Source organism: Ursus americanus, chromosome 9 (assembly GCF_024610735.1).
Source record: "Ursus americanus isolate L20-20 chromosome 9, mUrsAme1.1.p, whole genome shotgun sequence".
Lineage (NCBI taxonomy): Eukaryota > Metazoa > Chordata > Mammalia > Carnivora > Ursidae > Ursus > Ursus americanus.
In genome coordinates this window covers 46188550-46204100 of record NC_142135.1, presented here as the reverse complement: position 1 = coordinate 46204100, position 15551 = coordinate 46188550, and the positions used below count along the sequence as shown (strand labels likewise).

The window sequence follows — 15551 nt, the reverse complement described above, 5'->3', positions numbered from 1 at the left end:
ATATTCTCTTCTCTGATTAAATTGCAACTTCCTGATGTGGGTAATGTAAAGTTGGTGCATTTGAAAATTATTCTAAATTATTAAATGCAACTTCCTGATGCGGGTAATGTAAAGTTGGTGTGCTTATAAAAATGAATTTAATGCTAACATCTATTACATTAGTGATGTCCCTATACTTTTATACCCATAAAAATGAAGAAAAATCCATATAATTTTGTGGTGTACCTTCTGTTAGTAATCAATGAGTTACAATGAGGTCATTATCCATTTTCTACCTTTTTATTGAGATAAACAAAACTTAGCTAAAATACTGGCCATTTATATAATACAATAATGTCACTTGCTTAACTTTCCTGAGGCCTCAATTTCTCATTTGTGAAATTGTTACAAGAATAGCTATCTTGTAGATCTTAGGTGAAAATTGCAAAAGATAACATGAAGTTTGTCTGGCATTTAATATGTTCAGTCAAGTTTTCGTTTCCTTGACTTCTTTCTTTACCAGGCAATTTCTTTTCTGTGTCCCACTCACAGACCCAGAAGAAAGAGCTCCTTAATCAGTCTCTCCTAATTGGACCAGGGATATATATCCTTAATTAATGTAAACAAATTTATAGGTTGGGACAAGCCAATTATCTTTTCTCAATAAATAAACTCTGTCATAAATACTGGGGCCAACTGGTAGTTTCCTGAATTACAAGATTATGTCAACTTGATTTGGGGGTCTCCACATTAGGTGTTGTATAAAATGAGGCAGTGGAGAAAGTGAACAGATAATTTAAGGGGAAGTATGTAGGAGTATGAGAGGGACTTCATAGTTTCCAATGTACAAAGCTAGCTCCCTTGTCTCCTAATATTTCTGATCTCATATTTAATTTTCATTATGCCATTTTGTAAGAGTCTATTTTATATGCCCTTTTTAAGCAAACATTTTTTTATTTTAGCTAACTTAAATGTGTTCTAATATTACAAATTAAGTGAGTTTGAGTTATTAACTGTTCCAGTGCTTCTAAAATTCTGTTATTTAAAGCAGCTTTTGTTATTTTTCAAGATACTAAGTTACAACATGATTTTTATTAGTATTTATTTCTAAGTCGACTATAAAATTGTTACTAGGTTTGCTGATATTACATAGTATGTTTTGAAACTGACATCTTTACCTTAAAAATATTAGTGAATTCATCATATATTTCAATACTATGGAGATTACATAAGGTCAAGGAGGAAAAATGATCAAAAAGTTTGTCCAATAATTGAATGGATTGTGCATGAAATACCATGATCCCAAATTTTAGTACATATTAATATTTATGAATATATTACTTAGGGTACTTTTGACACAAAGTTAAAAACAGACCTAATTAAAAGTATAAAGTTATTTATTATGTAAGAAGAAGCAAACTATCCAAAGATGTCAGCAAAGATCTCTTTAAGTCTTTTCAGTCAGCTCTCCTCAATGTGTTGGCTATAGTTCTTAGTCTTGTCTTTTCATGCATCCAAAATGCTGCTGTAGGCTCTGTGGTCCAGCACAACTTTGTCCAAAACATAAAGGGCAGTTGCCCATCCCCAGATTGTTTTTAAATCCTGGAATTTAGATTTCCCCAGAAGTCTCCCAGCACACTTCCTGTTATATCCCATTGGATTTAAATGTCTGGTGTGCTCTACTGTTCAAGAAGAATTTTGAATAATTCCACTTTATTCTCAAATGTGCTCCTGTTTAGATGATAGATTATAATTAAGTTTGGTCACATGCCTATGCCTTAGGAGCATGAGATCCTGAATGAAAAAGCAAATAATCTAGTATTTTTAGCCTCTCATAGAAAGTGATTTTTGGCAAGGGATAATGTAATGGCTTTGGGGTAGGCAACCAATAATGTCTGCCACATGTTACGTACTGAACCATTTCCAATTTCTGATTATGAAGTTAGACATTATATAAATTAAATTAATTTATGCTAAAATTCTCTGTGATAATCAAGGTGTCTGTGAATGTGAATTTAGGAAAAAGTACAAATGAGTCAATTTTATTGTTAGGGGAAATTCAACTTGGTCTTCCATATCAAAATATTGATAAAGATTAGCAACTTTTCCACTTTTTGCTTATTTTTTATTACTTTTGATGGTATTCTAAATATTTTCTTTGCTTTTCCCCTAGAATTAGACCCAGTGACCAAGCAACTTATGCTCCATACAGCTAAACCAACTTTTGGCCATCTGACAGATGTAAGTAAAATGTCCAAGTTATAATAAATATCACTATTCATGGTAATTAAATTCAAGCATTTATTATATTTTAATGTTTAGTAGGCTTGCTACTAAAATGGCTGGAATATCATTCACTCCCTAGAAAATAATGGAGTAGGATACTTCCACCACTTACGTGTTTTAATGTGGGGTTATGGTAATATTATTGGCAATGTGGAGATTTATAATAGACTACAAAAATTTTCATAGTCTGTCTCAACAAAAGGGTACCATATAATCATCCTTAGATAAAAGAGATTCACCTAAGGGGCGCCTGGGTGGTAGAGTCGGTTGAACCTCCAACTTGATTTTGGTTCAGGTCAGATCTCAGGGTTATGATATTGAGCCTCATGTGGGGCTATGTGATCTGCTCAGAGTCTGCTTAAGACTCTCTCTCCCTCTCCCTCTTCCTTCCCCCATCCCACTCTTTCTCTCTGTCTCTAAAATAAATAAATAAAATCTTTTTAAAAAAACAGTTTCACCTATGTTTTCTTCTAGGAGGTTTATAATTTCAGATCTTACATTTAAGTCTATAATTAATTTTGAGTTGATTTTTTTGTATGATGTAAGATAAGGGTCCAGTTTCATACTTTTACATGCCTATAATATGTGACAACATGGATGAACCTTGAGGTACTTATGCTAAATGAAATAAATCAGTCACAGAAGGACAAATATTCCATGATTTCATTTATATGGGGTATCTAAATTAGACTCATGGAAGCAAAGGATAGAATGAGAGGGAAATGGGTAGTTGCTAATCAATGTATAAATTAAATCAGTAATCAATAAAAGCAATAATATAATCAACAAAATTTCAGCTATGCAAGATGAAAATGTTCTAGAGAGCTACTATACAACGTTTTGCCTAGATAACAACATTTTATTGTTAACTAAAAATCTGTTAAGAGGATAAATCTCATGTTAAGTGTTATTAGCATAATAAAATAATTTTTATAATTTCACATTTTTAAGAGCAATACATTTAAATAGATATTTCAAAAGCTGTGAATAATTGTTTTTAGTTTAACATGTCCTTTTTATGTGACTAAATTATTACTGGTAGTTGTAATAAATACATATTATACCAATCTCTATAAAACTTACATTTACAATATGCTATAGAATGCATAGAGGACCATTATAAATTAGATCACATTAGAATAATTAGTTTATGTTAGAATATTTGATAACTTATATAAGAAATGTGAAGAAACCCTTGAACAACTTTATGATATAAAAAATAATATGGAGAAAGTTTATATCCATAACATTCCGGAGAGGTCTGGAGAAAGCCAGATGGCCTGATGGTATTATTCTACATGAAAGGAAGGCAGAACCCAAGTCCACATGTCTGGAGAGGGTGTTTGTAAAAGGTGGCAGACTATGATGTCTCATATGAGAAAAAGGTAGAGAAGTCAAAGGGAAAGGAAACAGGTTGGCTGTTTAACCAAATAGGGTCTTTGAGGACCAAAAATCCGTTAAGGGAATTTTTAAAGTCTCACTTGCTAATAGCGTGGTGCTCAGTGCTAGCCTTGCCCTCTATCTCCCTACAAAAATCATTAGTGAAATCTACATGACTCACTCTGATACTTTCAGTGTTTTCTTATGGTTAAATTTGGACACATGTTGAGTCTTCCTTTAAGACTAATGTGTGGTGAGGATAGAAATCCCCCAAAGGGGACAACATCTGGGTTGTATTTTGAGAACTTAACTGGGATTTGTGATTAAGGTGCAGTTCTCAGCTGTATTTTGTATTAAATCATCATGATGAAAGTGAGATGAGTGTTTCCTCACTGTGGTTGCCAAATGACACAAACCATGATGATAGTTGGCATATGACTTCATAGAAGAGGAACATTATGAGATGAGCATTTGAAAAGTTTAATACTAAAGATTAAAATAAAGTGCTAAATTCATGTACCATTTAATGTATTGAGTGAGAGAATCAAGAAATGATATTCTAAGTCTCAGGCTAGTAATAGATATGCAATTGAGCTACAAAAGTTAACCAAGTTCTTAAGATAGCAAAACCTTTCCAGGATTATAATAAGATGTTCATGCTGATGTTGCCTGGAGTGGTAGAATTTCTTGGAGAAAGTACTCTACTGGGTGATTTGGTCAACAATTGAGTATTAGAATGATTTGTTGAGGTCAGAGGCAACCAAAAAATAGAGAAATGTATGGGGAATGTAATGCCAGTGACATAAGAAAAATATTTTGATTTGTGGTTAGACTATGCCATTGAAATGATCAGGAGTAGGAGGTATAAAGTAGAGAAATGAAAAAGATTACAAAATCATTTTCAAGACCTAAGAATTACATAAGGTGGACATGTCTCTGTTTTGGTGGCAATATGTTATAAAGTGGAAAGTAGCCAGGATTAAGATGACAAGATTCTGATAATAAGTCAAAAAGACAGGTAATAAGAGATTTCTACATGTATTTTAGAACTCCAGAACTTTGTAATAAGACTTGTGATAAGATTATGTGGAGAAAATGTTAGAAATACCCAGAGATAGTCACTTCAAGAGCTATTTATAAATAAGCCCTCCTGGAAAGACCTTGAATTCATTAAAACCCCAAATTTTCCTCCCTCCTATCTGTCTCTTAGTAAAGCTGATTCAGGAGGAAGAAGATTAGAGGTAATAATGTCCGCCTTTAGTAGATAAAATGGAATCACTGACTCGAAACTTCAGTTGTCAGTTCAAAGTGGGACATTTGCAGATTACTAACGTGGCTCAGCTGCCTGAGGTCATCATATGGGCTAGAGAACAGGAAAAAATTGGCTTCAAGAACTTGCCCTGGGCACTGAAATTGCCCACTAATTTAATTCTGGTCTGATGGTTGTCCTACATAGAGCTGATATGACCAAAGAGACATGAAGAAGCAGATTTGGAAATAAAAACAAAGGACTATGCAAGACCCTAGGAAGTAGAAACACTTAACCACTCATTTTAGGTTGTTTTAAGGGTACAAATTATATGCTTGTCATAAAGAAGTTAAGCTCATAAAATGAGAGTAGTTTGAAAGTAAGGCAGAAATACCAGTATTAAAAGGCCCATGTAAAGGTGTTTTTGGCAGGTGGGCTCTGACTCAGGATGAAATGTGGTTAGTGGGTGAGGACTGAACTTCTGAGTTCCCCTCTGTACTTCCCCTTTTGTAGCACTAATCGCATATTCCCTGAACTTAAGATATACCTACTGACCTCTGCTGATGCAAGGATAAATTTGCCTGACTCTGCTGAGAGGGGACAAGCCAGAATTAAGAGAAAAGACTCTCCTGAACGCTAAGTCATCAGACTGGATAGAAACACTACTCAGAAGAGAACACTGAGAAGGCTCCTTTATTCCTTAGGAGAGGAGTTTAAGCCAGTACTCAGTGGAGCCCTAGGTATCACAAGTAAATTCTGGTGTTCTTGAGACTTTTTTGAGGGGGATACAGATGTTCTTTGTGGGAAATATATAAATGAGAAATAAGACTTTATTCATGGGGTTAGTGGATATAGGAAGTGCTGGAAAGGGCTGGCTCACTGGCAGGAACTGCCACCTGCATGAGCAAAGATATAATCTATGCATTCTGGGGAACTGAACATAATAGGGAATGTGATATATCAGAGAAACAGGCATTTAAAAGGCAGCAGAAAGAGCAAAATGGGGTAAGGAGAAAATCTGAGGTTGGAATTGTGGCCAGAGAGAGACTTAGAAGACAATACACATTTCTAATTAAACTTTTAAGTTGTTTGCAGTGTCAGGTTTAAAAGTAAAAGTTTTCTTTCTCTTAGAATCTCCAATTGCTCACTAATGATTTTTATGTGATTTTTTTGTTTTATGTTCAGTGGAGAAAAGGTGGCAAATCCAACTTCAGGTTTAGGGAGAGTGGCAAGAATAGATGCTGCATACAAAGCCAGCCACATGTGTTAAACCAGGTAGCACAAGAAAAATAAAACACTTTATTCTCCAGCGTGTTAATAATCATGCAATTGCTCACTTTTAATTCTGTATTTGTCACTATGTTGTTTTCTGACAATTCTAAATCTACTTCAGATTTGGCCTCCTTCAAGGCCTTCTATTAGTGAAATCTACACGACTCGCTCTGATGCTTTCCATGTTTTTTTATGGTTGAATTTGGACACATGTTGAATCTTCCTTTAAGACTAATGTGTGGTGAGGATAGAAGTCCCCCAAAGGGGACAACATCTGGATTAGATTTTGAGAACTCAGCTGGGATTTGTGATTAAGGTGTAGCTCTCAGCTGCATTTTGGATTAAATCATTATGGTGAAAGTGAGACAAGAGTGTTTGCACAAGCTAGTATTGTTTTAACTAATTCCAGCAAAATCAAAATTAAAAGAACAGAATATATATCTGAATAAAATATCTGATTCTTTCATGCACTTTATTCATGCTCATCAGAATTTTTTTCACAGACCTACAATTATTTTGACTAGTTTATAAAAATGAGGAGTTTCAGACACAGCTCATTAGTGCCTGTATAATTATTGGATGTTTAAACAAAGCCAAATTCTTATGGCCATAAACAGCCAGCATTGCAGTTTAGCTTGGAGCTCACTCCCTACTCATCTGCTCAAGCTATGTTTAATTCTCCTGTGTTTACTCTTAAAAACTCTGTTGTTTGGGGGCACTTGGGTGGCTCAGTCTGTTAAGAGTGTGACTCTTGATTTTGGTTCAAGTCATGATCTCAGGGTAGTGGGACCAAGTTCTGTTTTGGGCTCTCTGCTCAGTGGAGAGTCTGCTTGTCTCCCTCTCCCTCTGCCCCTCCCCTCTGTGCAACTCTCTCTCTCACTCACTTTAAAACAAATCTTAAAAAAAAACAAACCCAAAAAATTGTTGTTTTACCTTTCACAATTAATCTACAATAAATCTGGAAATGACTTTTGTGTATGGTATGAATTTAAGGTCAAGTGTTTTATTTTGTTTTTCTTTTTAACATATGTCCAATTTTCCCAGCTTTATGTATTGAAAAGACCATCCTTTACTCATTGAACCAATTGCCATCATTGTTATAAATCACATGATTATATACATGTGAGCCTATTTATATATTCTCTGTTATGTAATATAGGTACATTTCGCCCCCCACACCAATGCCAAAATAGCTTAATTTTTGAGGATTATATATAAATTCTGACTTTTTTTTGTAGAATAAATCTTCCTGCTTTTAAGGATTGAAACTATAAAACTCATAGTAGAAAATATATGAGAAAATCTTCATGACATTAGTCTATGCAATGATATCTTGAAAATGACACCCAAAGCACAAGCAATAAAGGCAAAAATAGAGAAGTGGGACCATATCACACCAAAAAGCTCCTGCATAGCAAAAAATAAAAATTAAAAAAAAATTAAAAAAATCAACAAAATGAACAGATGAGCTATGAAATAGGAGAAAGTATTGACAAACCATATATTTGATAGGGGTTAATATCCCAAATACAGTAGAGCCTCCTTCAATTCAATCTTCTTTTATTTCTACTTATTATGTTTAGGTTTTAGAGCTTTTTGAGTCTACTGGTATATATCTTTCATTAGTTTTGGAAAATTCTCAGCCAGGAATTTTTTCAAATAAAGGTCCTGCCCCATTCTTTTCCCTCTCCATCTCGGACTCCATTTAAATATATGTAAGAAATTTGTACTTTGAGTGTCTTGTCTCCTATACATTTTCTATATTTCTATTTCTTTTTATCACTGTTTCAGAATATTTGCATACATTTCAGTTATTCTTCCTTCCAGTTCACTAATCCTATCTTTTACCTAATTTGCTGTTAAATGTAGCTGTTGAGTTCTTAATTTCCAAATCTGGCTTTTTATCCAAAGGAAATGAACAACACTAATTTAAAAAGATATATGCACACCCATATATTCACTGCAGCACTATTTACGATAGCCAAGATCTGGAAGCAACTTTAGTGTCCATTGATGGATGAATGGGTAAAGAAATTGTGGTTTATATACATAGAAGAATATTATTTAGCTCTTAAAAGAAGAATGATGTCTTGCCATTTGTGACAAAACAGACTTTGAAGGCATTATGCTAAGTGAAGTAAGTCAGTCAGAGAAAGACAAATATTGTATGATCTCTTTTATATGTGGAATCTAAAAAATAATATTAGTAAATTAAAAAAACAAAACAAAACAAAACAAAACAAGCTCATAGAGACCAAAAACAGAATTAGTGATTGCCAGAGATAGGGAGTAGGGTGGGAGAAATGGATAAACTGTGTTTTTTTTTTCAGTTTAAATAAATTGAACAAAAAATATATAGGCTCAAATTATCAGATGATATCTACATTTTTCCATCCTTTTAGCCCACATTTCCCACTTTTTCTTGAACATATTAGTCAAAGGGTTTTTTTTGTTTTTTGTTTTTTACTGTAGTAAGAACACTTAACATGAGATTACCCTCTTAACAAATTTTTAAGTGCCTACAAAATGTTAACCAGAGACGCAATGTTTGTATACTTGATGTCTAGAGCTTACTCATCTTGTGTAACTGAAACTTGATACCTATTGAACAACAACTCCCTATTTTCCTCCGTCCCCAGCCTCTGCAAACCACCATTCTACTCTCTAATTCTATGAGTCCCACTGTTTAGACACCTCGTATAAGTGGAATCATGTAGCATTTGTCCTTCTATGACTGGCTTATCTCACTTCACATAATATCCTCCAGTTCATCTAGGTTGTTGCATATGGCAGAATTTCCTTCTTTTTTTAAGGTGGAATAATATTCCATTGTATGCATATACCATATTTCTTTATCTAAATGATGATGGGCACTTAGGTTGTATCCATATCTGACTGTTGTGAATAATGTGTCAATGAGCATGGGACTGAATATGTAACTTTGAGATCCCAATTTCAGTTCTTTTGAATACATACCCATTAGTGGCATTGATGGATCATATGGTAGTTCTATTTTAATTTTTGAGGAACCTCTATACTATTTTCCATAGTGGCTGCACCATTTTAGATGCCAATTTCTATGTATTCTTATCAACAGTTGTCTTTTATTTTTTAATAATAGCCATTATAGCAAGTATGAGGTGATATCTTATTGTAGTTTTGATTTGCATTTCCCTGATGATTAGTGATGTTAAGCAACTTTGCATACATGTGTTGGCCATGTGTATGTCGTCTTTGGAGAAATGGCTATTCAAGTTGTTTGCTCATTTTTAAGTCAGTGTATTTGTATTTTTGCTATTGAATTGAAGGAGCCTCTACTGTATTTAGGATATTAACCCCTATCAAATATATGGTTTGTCAATACTTTCTCCTATTTCATAGCTCACCTGTTCATTTTGTTGATTTTTTTTTTTTTTTTTTTTTTTTTTTGCTATGCAGGAGCTTTTTGGTGTGATATGGTCCCACTTCTCTATTTTTGCCTTTATTGCTTGTGCTTTGGGTGTCATTTTCAAGATATCATTGCATAGACTAATGTCATGAAGATTTCCTCATATATTTTCTACTACGAGTTTTATAGCTTCAATCCTTAATTTCTAACTCTTTAATTCATTTTGAGTTGATTTTTATGTATGGTGTCGGATAAGTATCCAGTTTCATCCTATTGCATGTGTATATCCAGTTTTCCCAACACCATTTGTTGAAGAGATGATCCTTTCCCCATTCTACGTTCTTGGCATTATTGTTGAAAATCATTTTATGGTATACGTGTGAATTTATTTGGGGGCTCTTTATTCTGTTCCATTGATTTATCTATCTGTTTTTATATGAGTGAGATACTGTTTTATTGCTGTAGCTTTGTAATTTGAAATCAAGAAGTATGATGCCTCCAGCTTTGCTTTTTTCTCTTAAGATTGCTTTGGCTATTTGGGGTCTTTGTGGTTTCATAGGAATTTTAAGATTGTCTTTTCTATTTCTCTAAAAAATACCTTTGGGGTTTTTATAGGGATTGCACCAAGTCTGTAGAACACTTTGAGTAGTATGGATATTTTAATAATATTAATTCTTCCAGTTCATGAGTACAGGTTCTTTCCATTTATTACTGACTTCTTTAATTTCTTTTATCACCACTTTATAGTTTTCAGTGTACAAGTTTTTTATCTCCTTGGTCTGATGCTATTGTAAACAGGATTATTTTCTTAATTTCCTTTTTGGATGGCTCATTGTTAGTATATAGAAATACAACCAATGTTGATTTTTGTGTCCTACAACTTAATTTTTTTTCAGAGTGAGGAAGAGTACAAGCAGGGGGAGGGGCAAAGGGAGAGGGAGAGAATCTTAAGCAGACTCCATGCTGAGCACAAAGTCCAACACGGGGCTCTTTCTCAGGACCCCAAGATCATGAATGGAGTAGAAATCGAGAGTTGGATGCTTAACTGACTGAGCCACATAGCCATTCCTGTGTCCTGCAACTTTAAAGCCAGACAAAGACACTACAAGAAAACTGCAGCCCAATATCCTTGGTGAACATAGAATCACAAATCTTCAACAAAATACTAGCAAACCAATTCATCAGCACATTAAAAGGATCACACATCATGAGAAAGTGGGATTTATCCCCAAACAAGGTTGGTTCAACATAAATCAATTAATCTGCTATGCCACATTTATAGAATGACAGAATAAAAGTCACATGATCATACCAATATATGCATAAAAAACATTTGACACAATTAATTACCCTTTCATGGTAAAAACTGTCATCAAACTGGGTGTGGTAGGAAGGTACCTCAACATAGTAAAGACCGTAATTAACAAGCCCACAGCTAATATACTCAGTGTTAACAAACCAAAAGTTTTCCTCTATGATCAGAACCAAGGTAAGGATGACTACCACACCACTTCTATTCAGCATACTACTGGAAATCCTAGTCAGAACAATTTGACAAGAAAAAAGAAAGCATCCAAATTGGAAAGAAAGAAGTAAAATACTGTTGGGCTTGAGCTTATAAATGTAGAAAACCCTAAAGACTCCACAAAACAAAACTGTCAGTTATTTTAAAGTCCTTATTTACTATAGCATCTGAATCATCTGTGCATCTAGATCATCTAATTTTTTTTTCTTAGTTCTCTCTCATATTGTCTTACTTGTTGCCATGCCCAGTAATTTTCAGTGTAACGCTAGATATTTTGTATAAAAATGCAGGAGACTTCCCATGATATCCTCCTAGTAATAAGCTTCTTTGTTTCTTCAGTAGGCGGATGGAATGGGAAGTTCAAAACTTAAAGCAAGCAGGGAATTAAGGCTGCATCACAACTTTGGTAATAGTCTATTATTTCATTCTTGTCATTCACCAAGGTTTAATGGAATTTGAAAACATCATGTGGGCCCTTCCCCTAACAGTTCCTGAAATCTATTTTTACCTCTCCAGGAAAAACTGCTGAAAATTCAGCTTTTTTTTTTCCCCCAGTGGTTTTTGGCTAAGCATTTTAGGTTCTTGCCTTGCATGGCTTAGGGGATAGGGGCGATAATTTACCGTGTGTTTGAGGCCCATAAAGTCTTTAATTTTGTCACTATAAACACAAGACACCATGATTATCAGATCTTTATGTCTTCACAGGATTATAAGATATCTGAAGGCTTAAAAAAAAAAAAAAAGATTTTTCCCAGCTTTTCTAATTGTGTTTAGCAGGAATGACAGTCTACCACAAAGTAATCCACTTTACCCAGAAGCAGAAGTTCTGCATATATTTCTACTGAAAAACATGAATCAAAACATTTTCCCTGGTTAATTTTATTTCCATATTTAGGCTGTACCACTTTTTATGGTTTCCCATCTCAGGGACATGCCTACAGTACATTTTTTAACAAGTGCCTGGCAGTATTTTTTCCCCAGTGAATGGTTCAAGACTATCAGTCCCTAATATCTGAAACATTCAAATGGCCTCCCTGCACCTGTATGGTTTCCACCACAGGAATACCTTTGCTTAAGACAATAAACTATTCTATCTCTTAAACATTTTTATGCTAAGATTTTGCCATGTGCATGAAAAGACACTCCTTTTCTCTTCTTTGTGGAAAGGTTAGACTTCAAGGAGGATACTTAGTGGCCATGACTTGATAAATAAATGAGGTTCTTGCAGAACAATGGAAGTGTGACAGGTATATGAGTAATTGCTGACAGAATGTACAAAAATATTGTAAATACAGAAAGACTAGAGACTACTTTAAACTAGACTTGAGGGGTGCCTGGGTAGCACAGCGGTTGGGCGCCTGCCTTCGGCTCAGGGCGTGATCCTGGCGTTATGGGATCGAGCCCCACATCAGGCTCCTCCGCTATGAGCCTGCTTCTTCCTCTCCCACTCCCCCTGCTTGTGTTCCCTCTCTCGCTGGCTGTCCCTATCTCTGTCAAATAAATGAATACAATCTTTAAAAAATAAAAATAAAAAAATAAACTAGACTTGAATCAAGATGAATAGGGAGGAAAAGGAGCAGAGAGAATAAAGAAGAACATTTATTTACTTTTTTTCTTATTGAAACATTTATTCTATTTAAATTCAATTAGCCAACATAGAGTACATCATTAGTTTCAGATGTAGTGTTCAATAATTTATCAGTTGCTATAACACCCAGTGCTCATCACATCGCATGCCCCCTCAATGCACATCACCCCATTCCCCACTCACCTTCCCTACACAAACCCTCAGTTTGTTTCCTACAGTGAAGAGTCTGTTATGGTTTTTCTCCCAAGAAAAATGTTTAAAGCATTGTGAATCAAGTTCAATATTAGACCAAACTAATAAAGGGTATGTAACACATAGTTCATAGTTGGTGAAACATATTAAGAATAAAACTAGATATTTGTTCAATGAAAAGGAGGTGTGGTAAATGGCAAGGCAAAAGGAAAATTAAGAAGTTCCTTTTTATTTGGGACTTCTCTATTCCTTGGTTCATCTGTCAGTGACAATGTTACTTCCTGAAATATTCTGATAATCTCTGTAAAAATGCGTATGTGTTCCACCAAAAAAAGAATAAATATTGTCCAGGAAATTCAGTTTATAATGCTTATTCTGGTGTCTACCATTTTTACCTGGCTGAAATTTTGTATTGTGTGTGCAATATTTTGCTGAGTGGTACATGACCACAATCAGGAGCACAGCAGCAGTGAAGAGGCCACAGGAATACATAGAGTCCCAAGTCTGTGCTCCTGGCGTCCCCCACTCACCTGAGGGGTTGATATTCAAAGACAGAAAAGGCAACAAGACAGCAAAATGGAGGAGGTCTGTAGGTGTAATGTTTCTTCACCTTAAAATGTATGTGGTATACATATCTGTTTTAGTTTCTTTTTGACATTTGACTGGGTGACCAGTCTGAATGGGCTAAATTTTAAAAGTGAAGAAAGGAATTATTTTCATTTTTATACTATTTTCTCTATTTGATATATTAAAAACAAATATATGACTCTTGGGGCACCTGGGTGGCACAGCGGTTGAGCGTCTGCCTTCAGCTCAGGGCGTGATCCCGACATTATGGGATCGAGCCCCACATCAGGCTCTTCTGCTGTGAGCCTGCTTCTTCCTCTCCCACTCCCCCTGCTTGTGTTCCCTCTCTCGCTGGCTGTCTCTATCTCTGTCAAATAAATAAATAAAAAAAAATCTTAAAATAAAATAAAATAAAATAAAATAAAAACAAATATATGACTCTTAACATAGACTACATAAGGGTCACTTGTAGAAATTTTTAAACAGTCATATTTGATTTGCTCTTTCCTTACTCTGCAATTTCTAATTCAGGATACTTGAAATGTATGTCAGACACCTGCATTTTTAAAAGTTTTATAAATGATTGCACTCAAGCTCCCTTCAGACTTGGAAACATTTGCCTGGCATCAATCTGAAAACATATTTTTTAAACATTGCTATTTGGTCCTGAAATAAAAGCTGCACTATTTTGACTCTTAGACTAATCCAGGGTATCTATTAAGTGTATATACGTGTCATCAACACTATTACTTTTCAAAAGATGATGAAAACCCTATTTTAGTTCTACTAACTCTTTTCTTTATTTTAAAGTTATTTTTAAAATTTTATTTATTTATTTAATTTATTTTTGAAGGAGGGAGAGCTCATGAACAGGAATGGGGGGTGTTGAGGGAGGAGCAGATGGAGAGGGAAAATCAGACTCCCCACTGAGCAGGGAGCCTAATGTGATACGGGGCTCAATCCCAGGAACCTGGAATCCGGACCTGATCCAAAGGCAGACATTAATGGACTGAGTCAGCCAGGTGCTCCTTTCCCCCCCCCCTTTTTGAAATTTCAATTTAATTAACATACCGTGTATTATTAGTTTCAGAGGTAGAGTTTAGTGATTCATCAGTTGTATATAATACCCCGTGCTCATTACGTCAAGTGCCGTCCTTAATGCCCATCACCCAATTACCCCATCTCTCCATCTACCTCCCTCCAGCAATCCTCAGTTTGTTTCCTATAGTTAAGAGGCTCTTACGGTTTGTCTCCCTCTCTGATTTCATCTGACTTTATTCTTCCTTGCCTTCCCCTACAATCCTGTCTTGTTTCTTAACTTCCATATATGAGTGAAATAATATGATAGTTGTCTTTCTCTGATTGACTTATTTCCCTTAGCATAATAGTCTCTAGTTCAAATGGTAAGATTTCATTTTTTTTTTTTGATGGCTGAATAATATTCTATTGTATATATATATACACCACATCTTGTATATCCATTCAGCTGCTGATGGACATCTAGGCTCTTTCCATAGTTTGGTTATTGTGGACATCGCTGCTATAAATATTGGGGTACAGGTGCCCCTTCAGATCAATGCATTTGTATCTTTGGGGTAAATACCTAGTAGTTCAATTGCTAGGTCATAGGGTAACTCTATTTTTAACTTCTTGAAGAACCTCCATACTGTTTTCCAGAGTGGCTGTACCTGCTTGCATTCCCACCAACAGTGTAAGAGGGTTCCCTTTTCCCTGCATCCTCACCAACATCTGTTGTTTCCTGACTTGTTAATTTTAGCCATTCTGACTGGTATGAAGTAGTATCTCATTGTGGTTTTGATTTGTATTTCCCTGATGCCAAGTGATGTTGAGCATTTTTTCATGTCTATTGGTCATTTGTATGTCTTCTTTGGAAAAATGTCTATTCCTGACTTCTGCCCATTTGTTGACTGGATTGTTTGTTTTTTGAGTGTTGAGTTTGATAAGTTCTTTATAGATTTTGAATACTAGCCTTTTATCTGATAAGACATTTGCAAATATCTTCTCCCACTCTGTAGGTTGTCTTTTGGTTTTGTTGACTATTTCCTCTGCTGTGCAAAAGCTTTTTATCTGGATGACGTCCCAATTGTTCATTTTTGCTTTTGTT

The 15551-nt window shown here is 34.9% G+C and overlaps 1 protein-coding gene across 2 annotated transcripts in view; it reads left to right on the top strand.

The window, feature by feature from the left end:
* Positions 1-15551, top strand: part of CNBD1 (cyclic nucleotide binding domain containing 1) — a 445210-nt gene that overhangs the window by 392034 nt on the left and 37625 nt on the right. For both annotated transcript variants that reach the window (XM_087864416.1, XM_087864415.1), the window contains exon 12: positions 2153-2220. In XM_087864416.1, coding sequence (XP_087720542.1) covers positions 2153-2220 — 68 coding nt within the window. The remainder of the gene's footprint in view (positions 1-2152; positions 2221-15551) is intronic.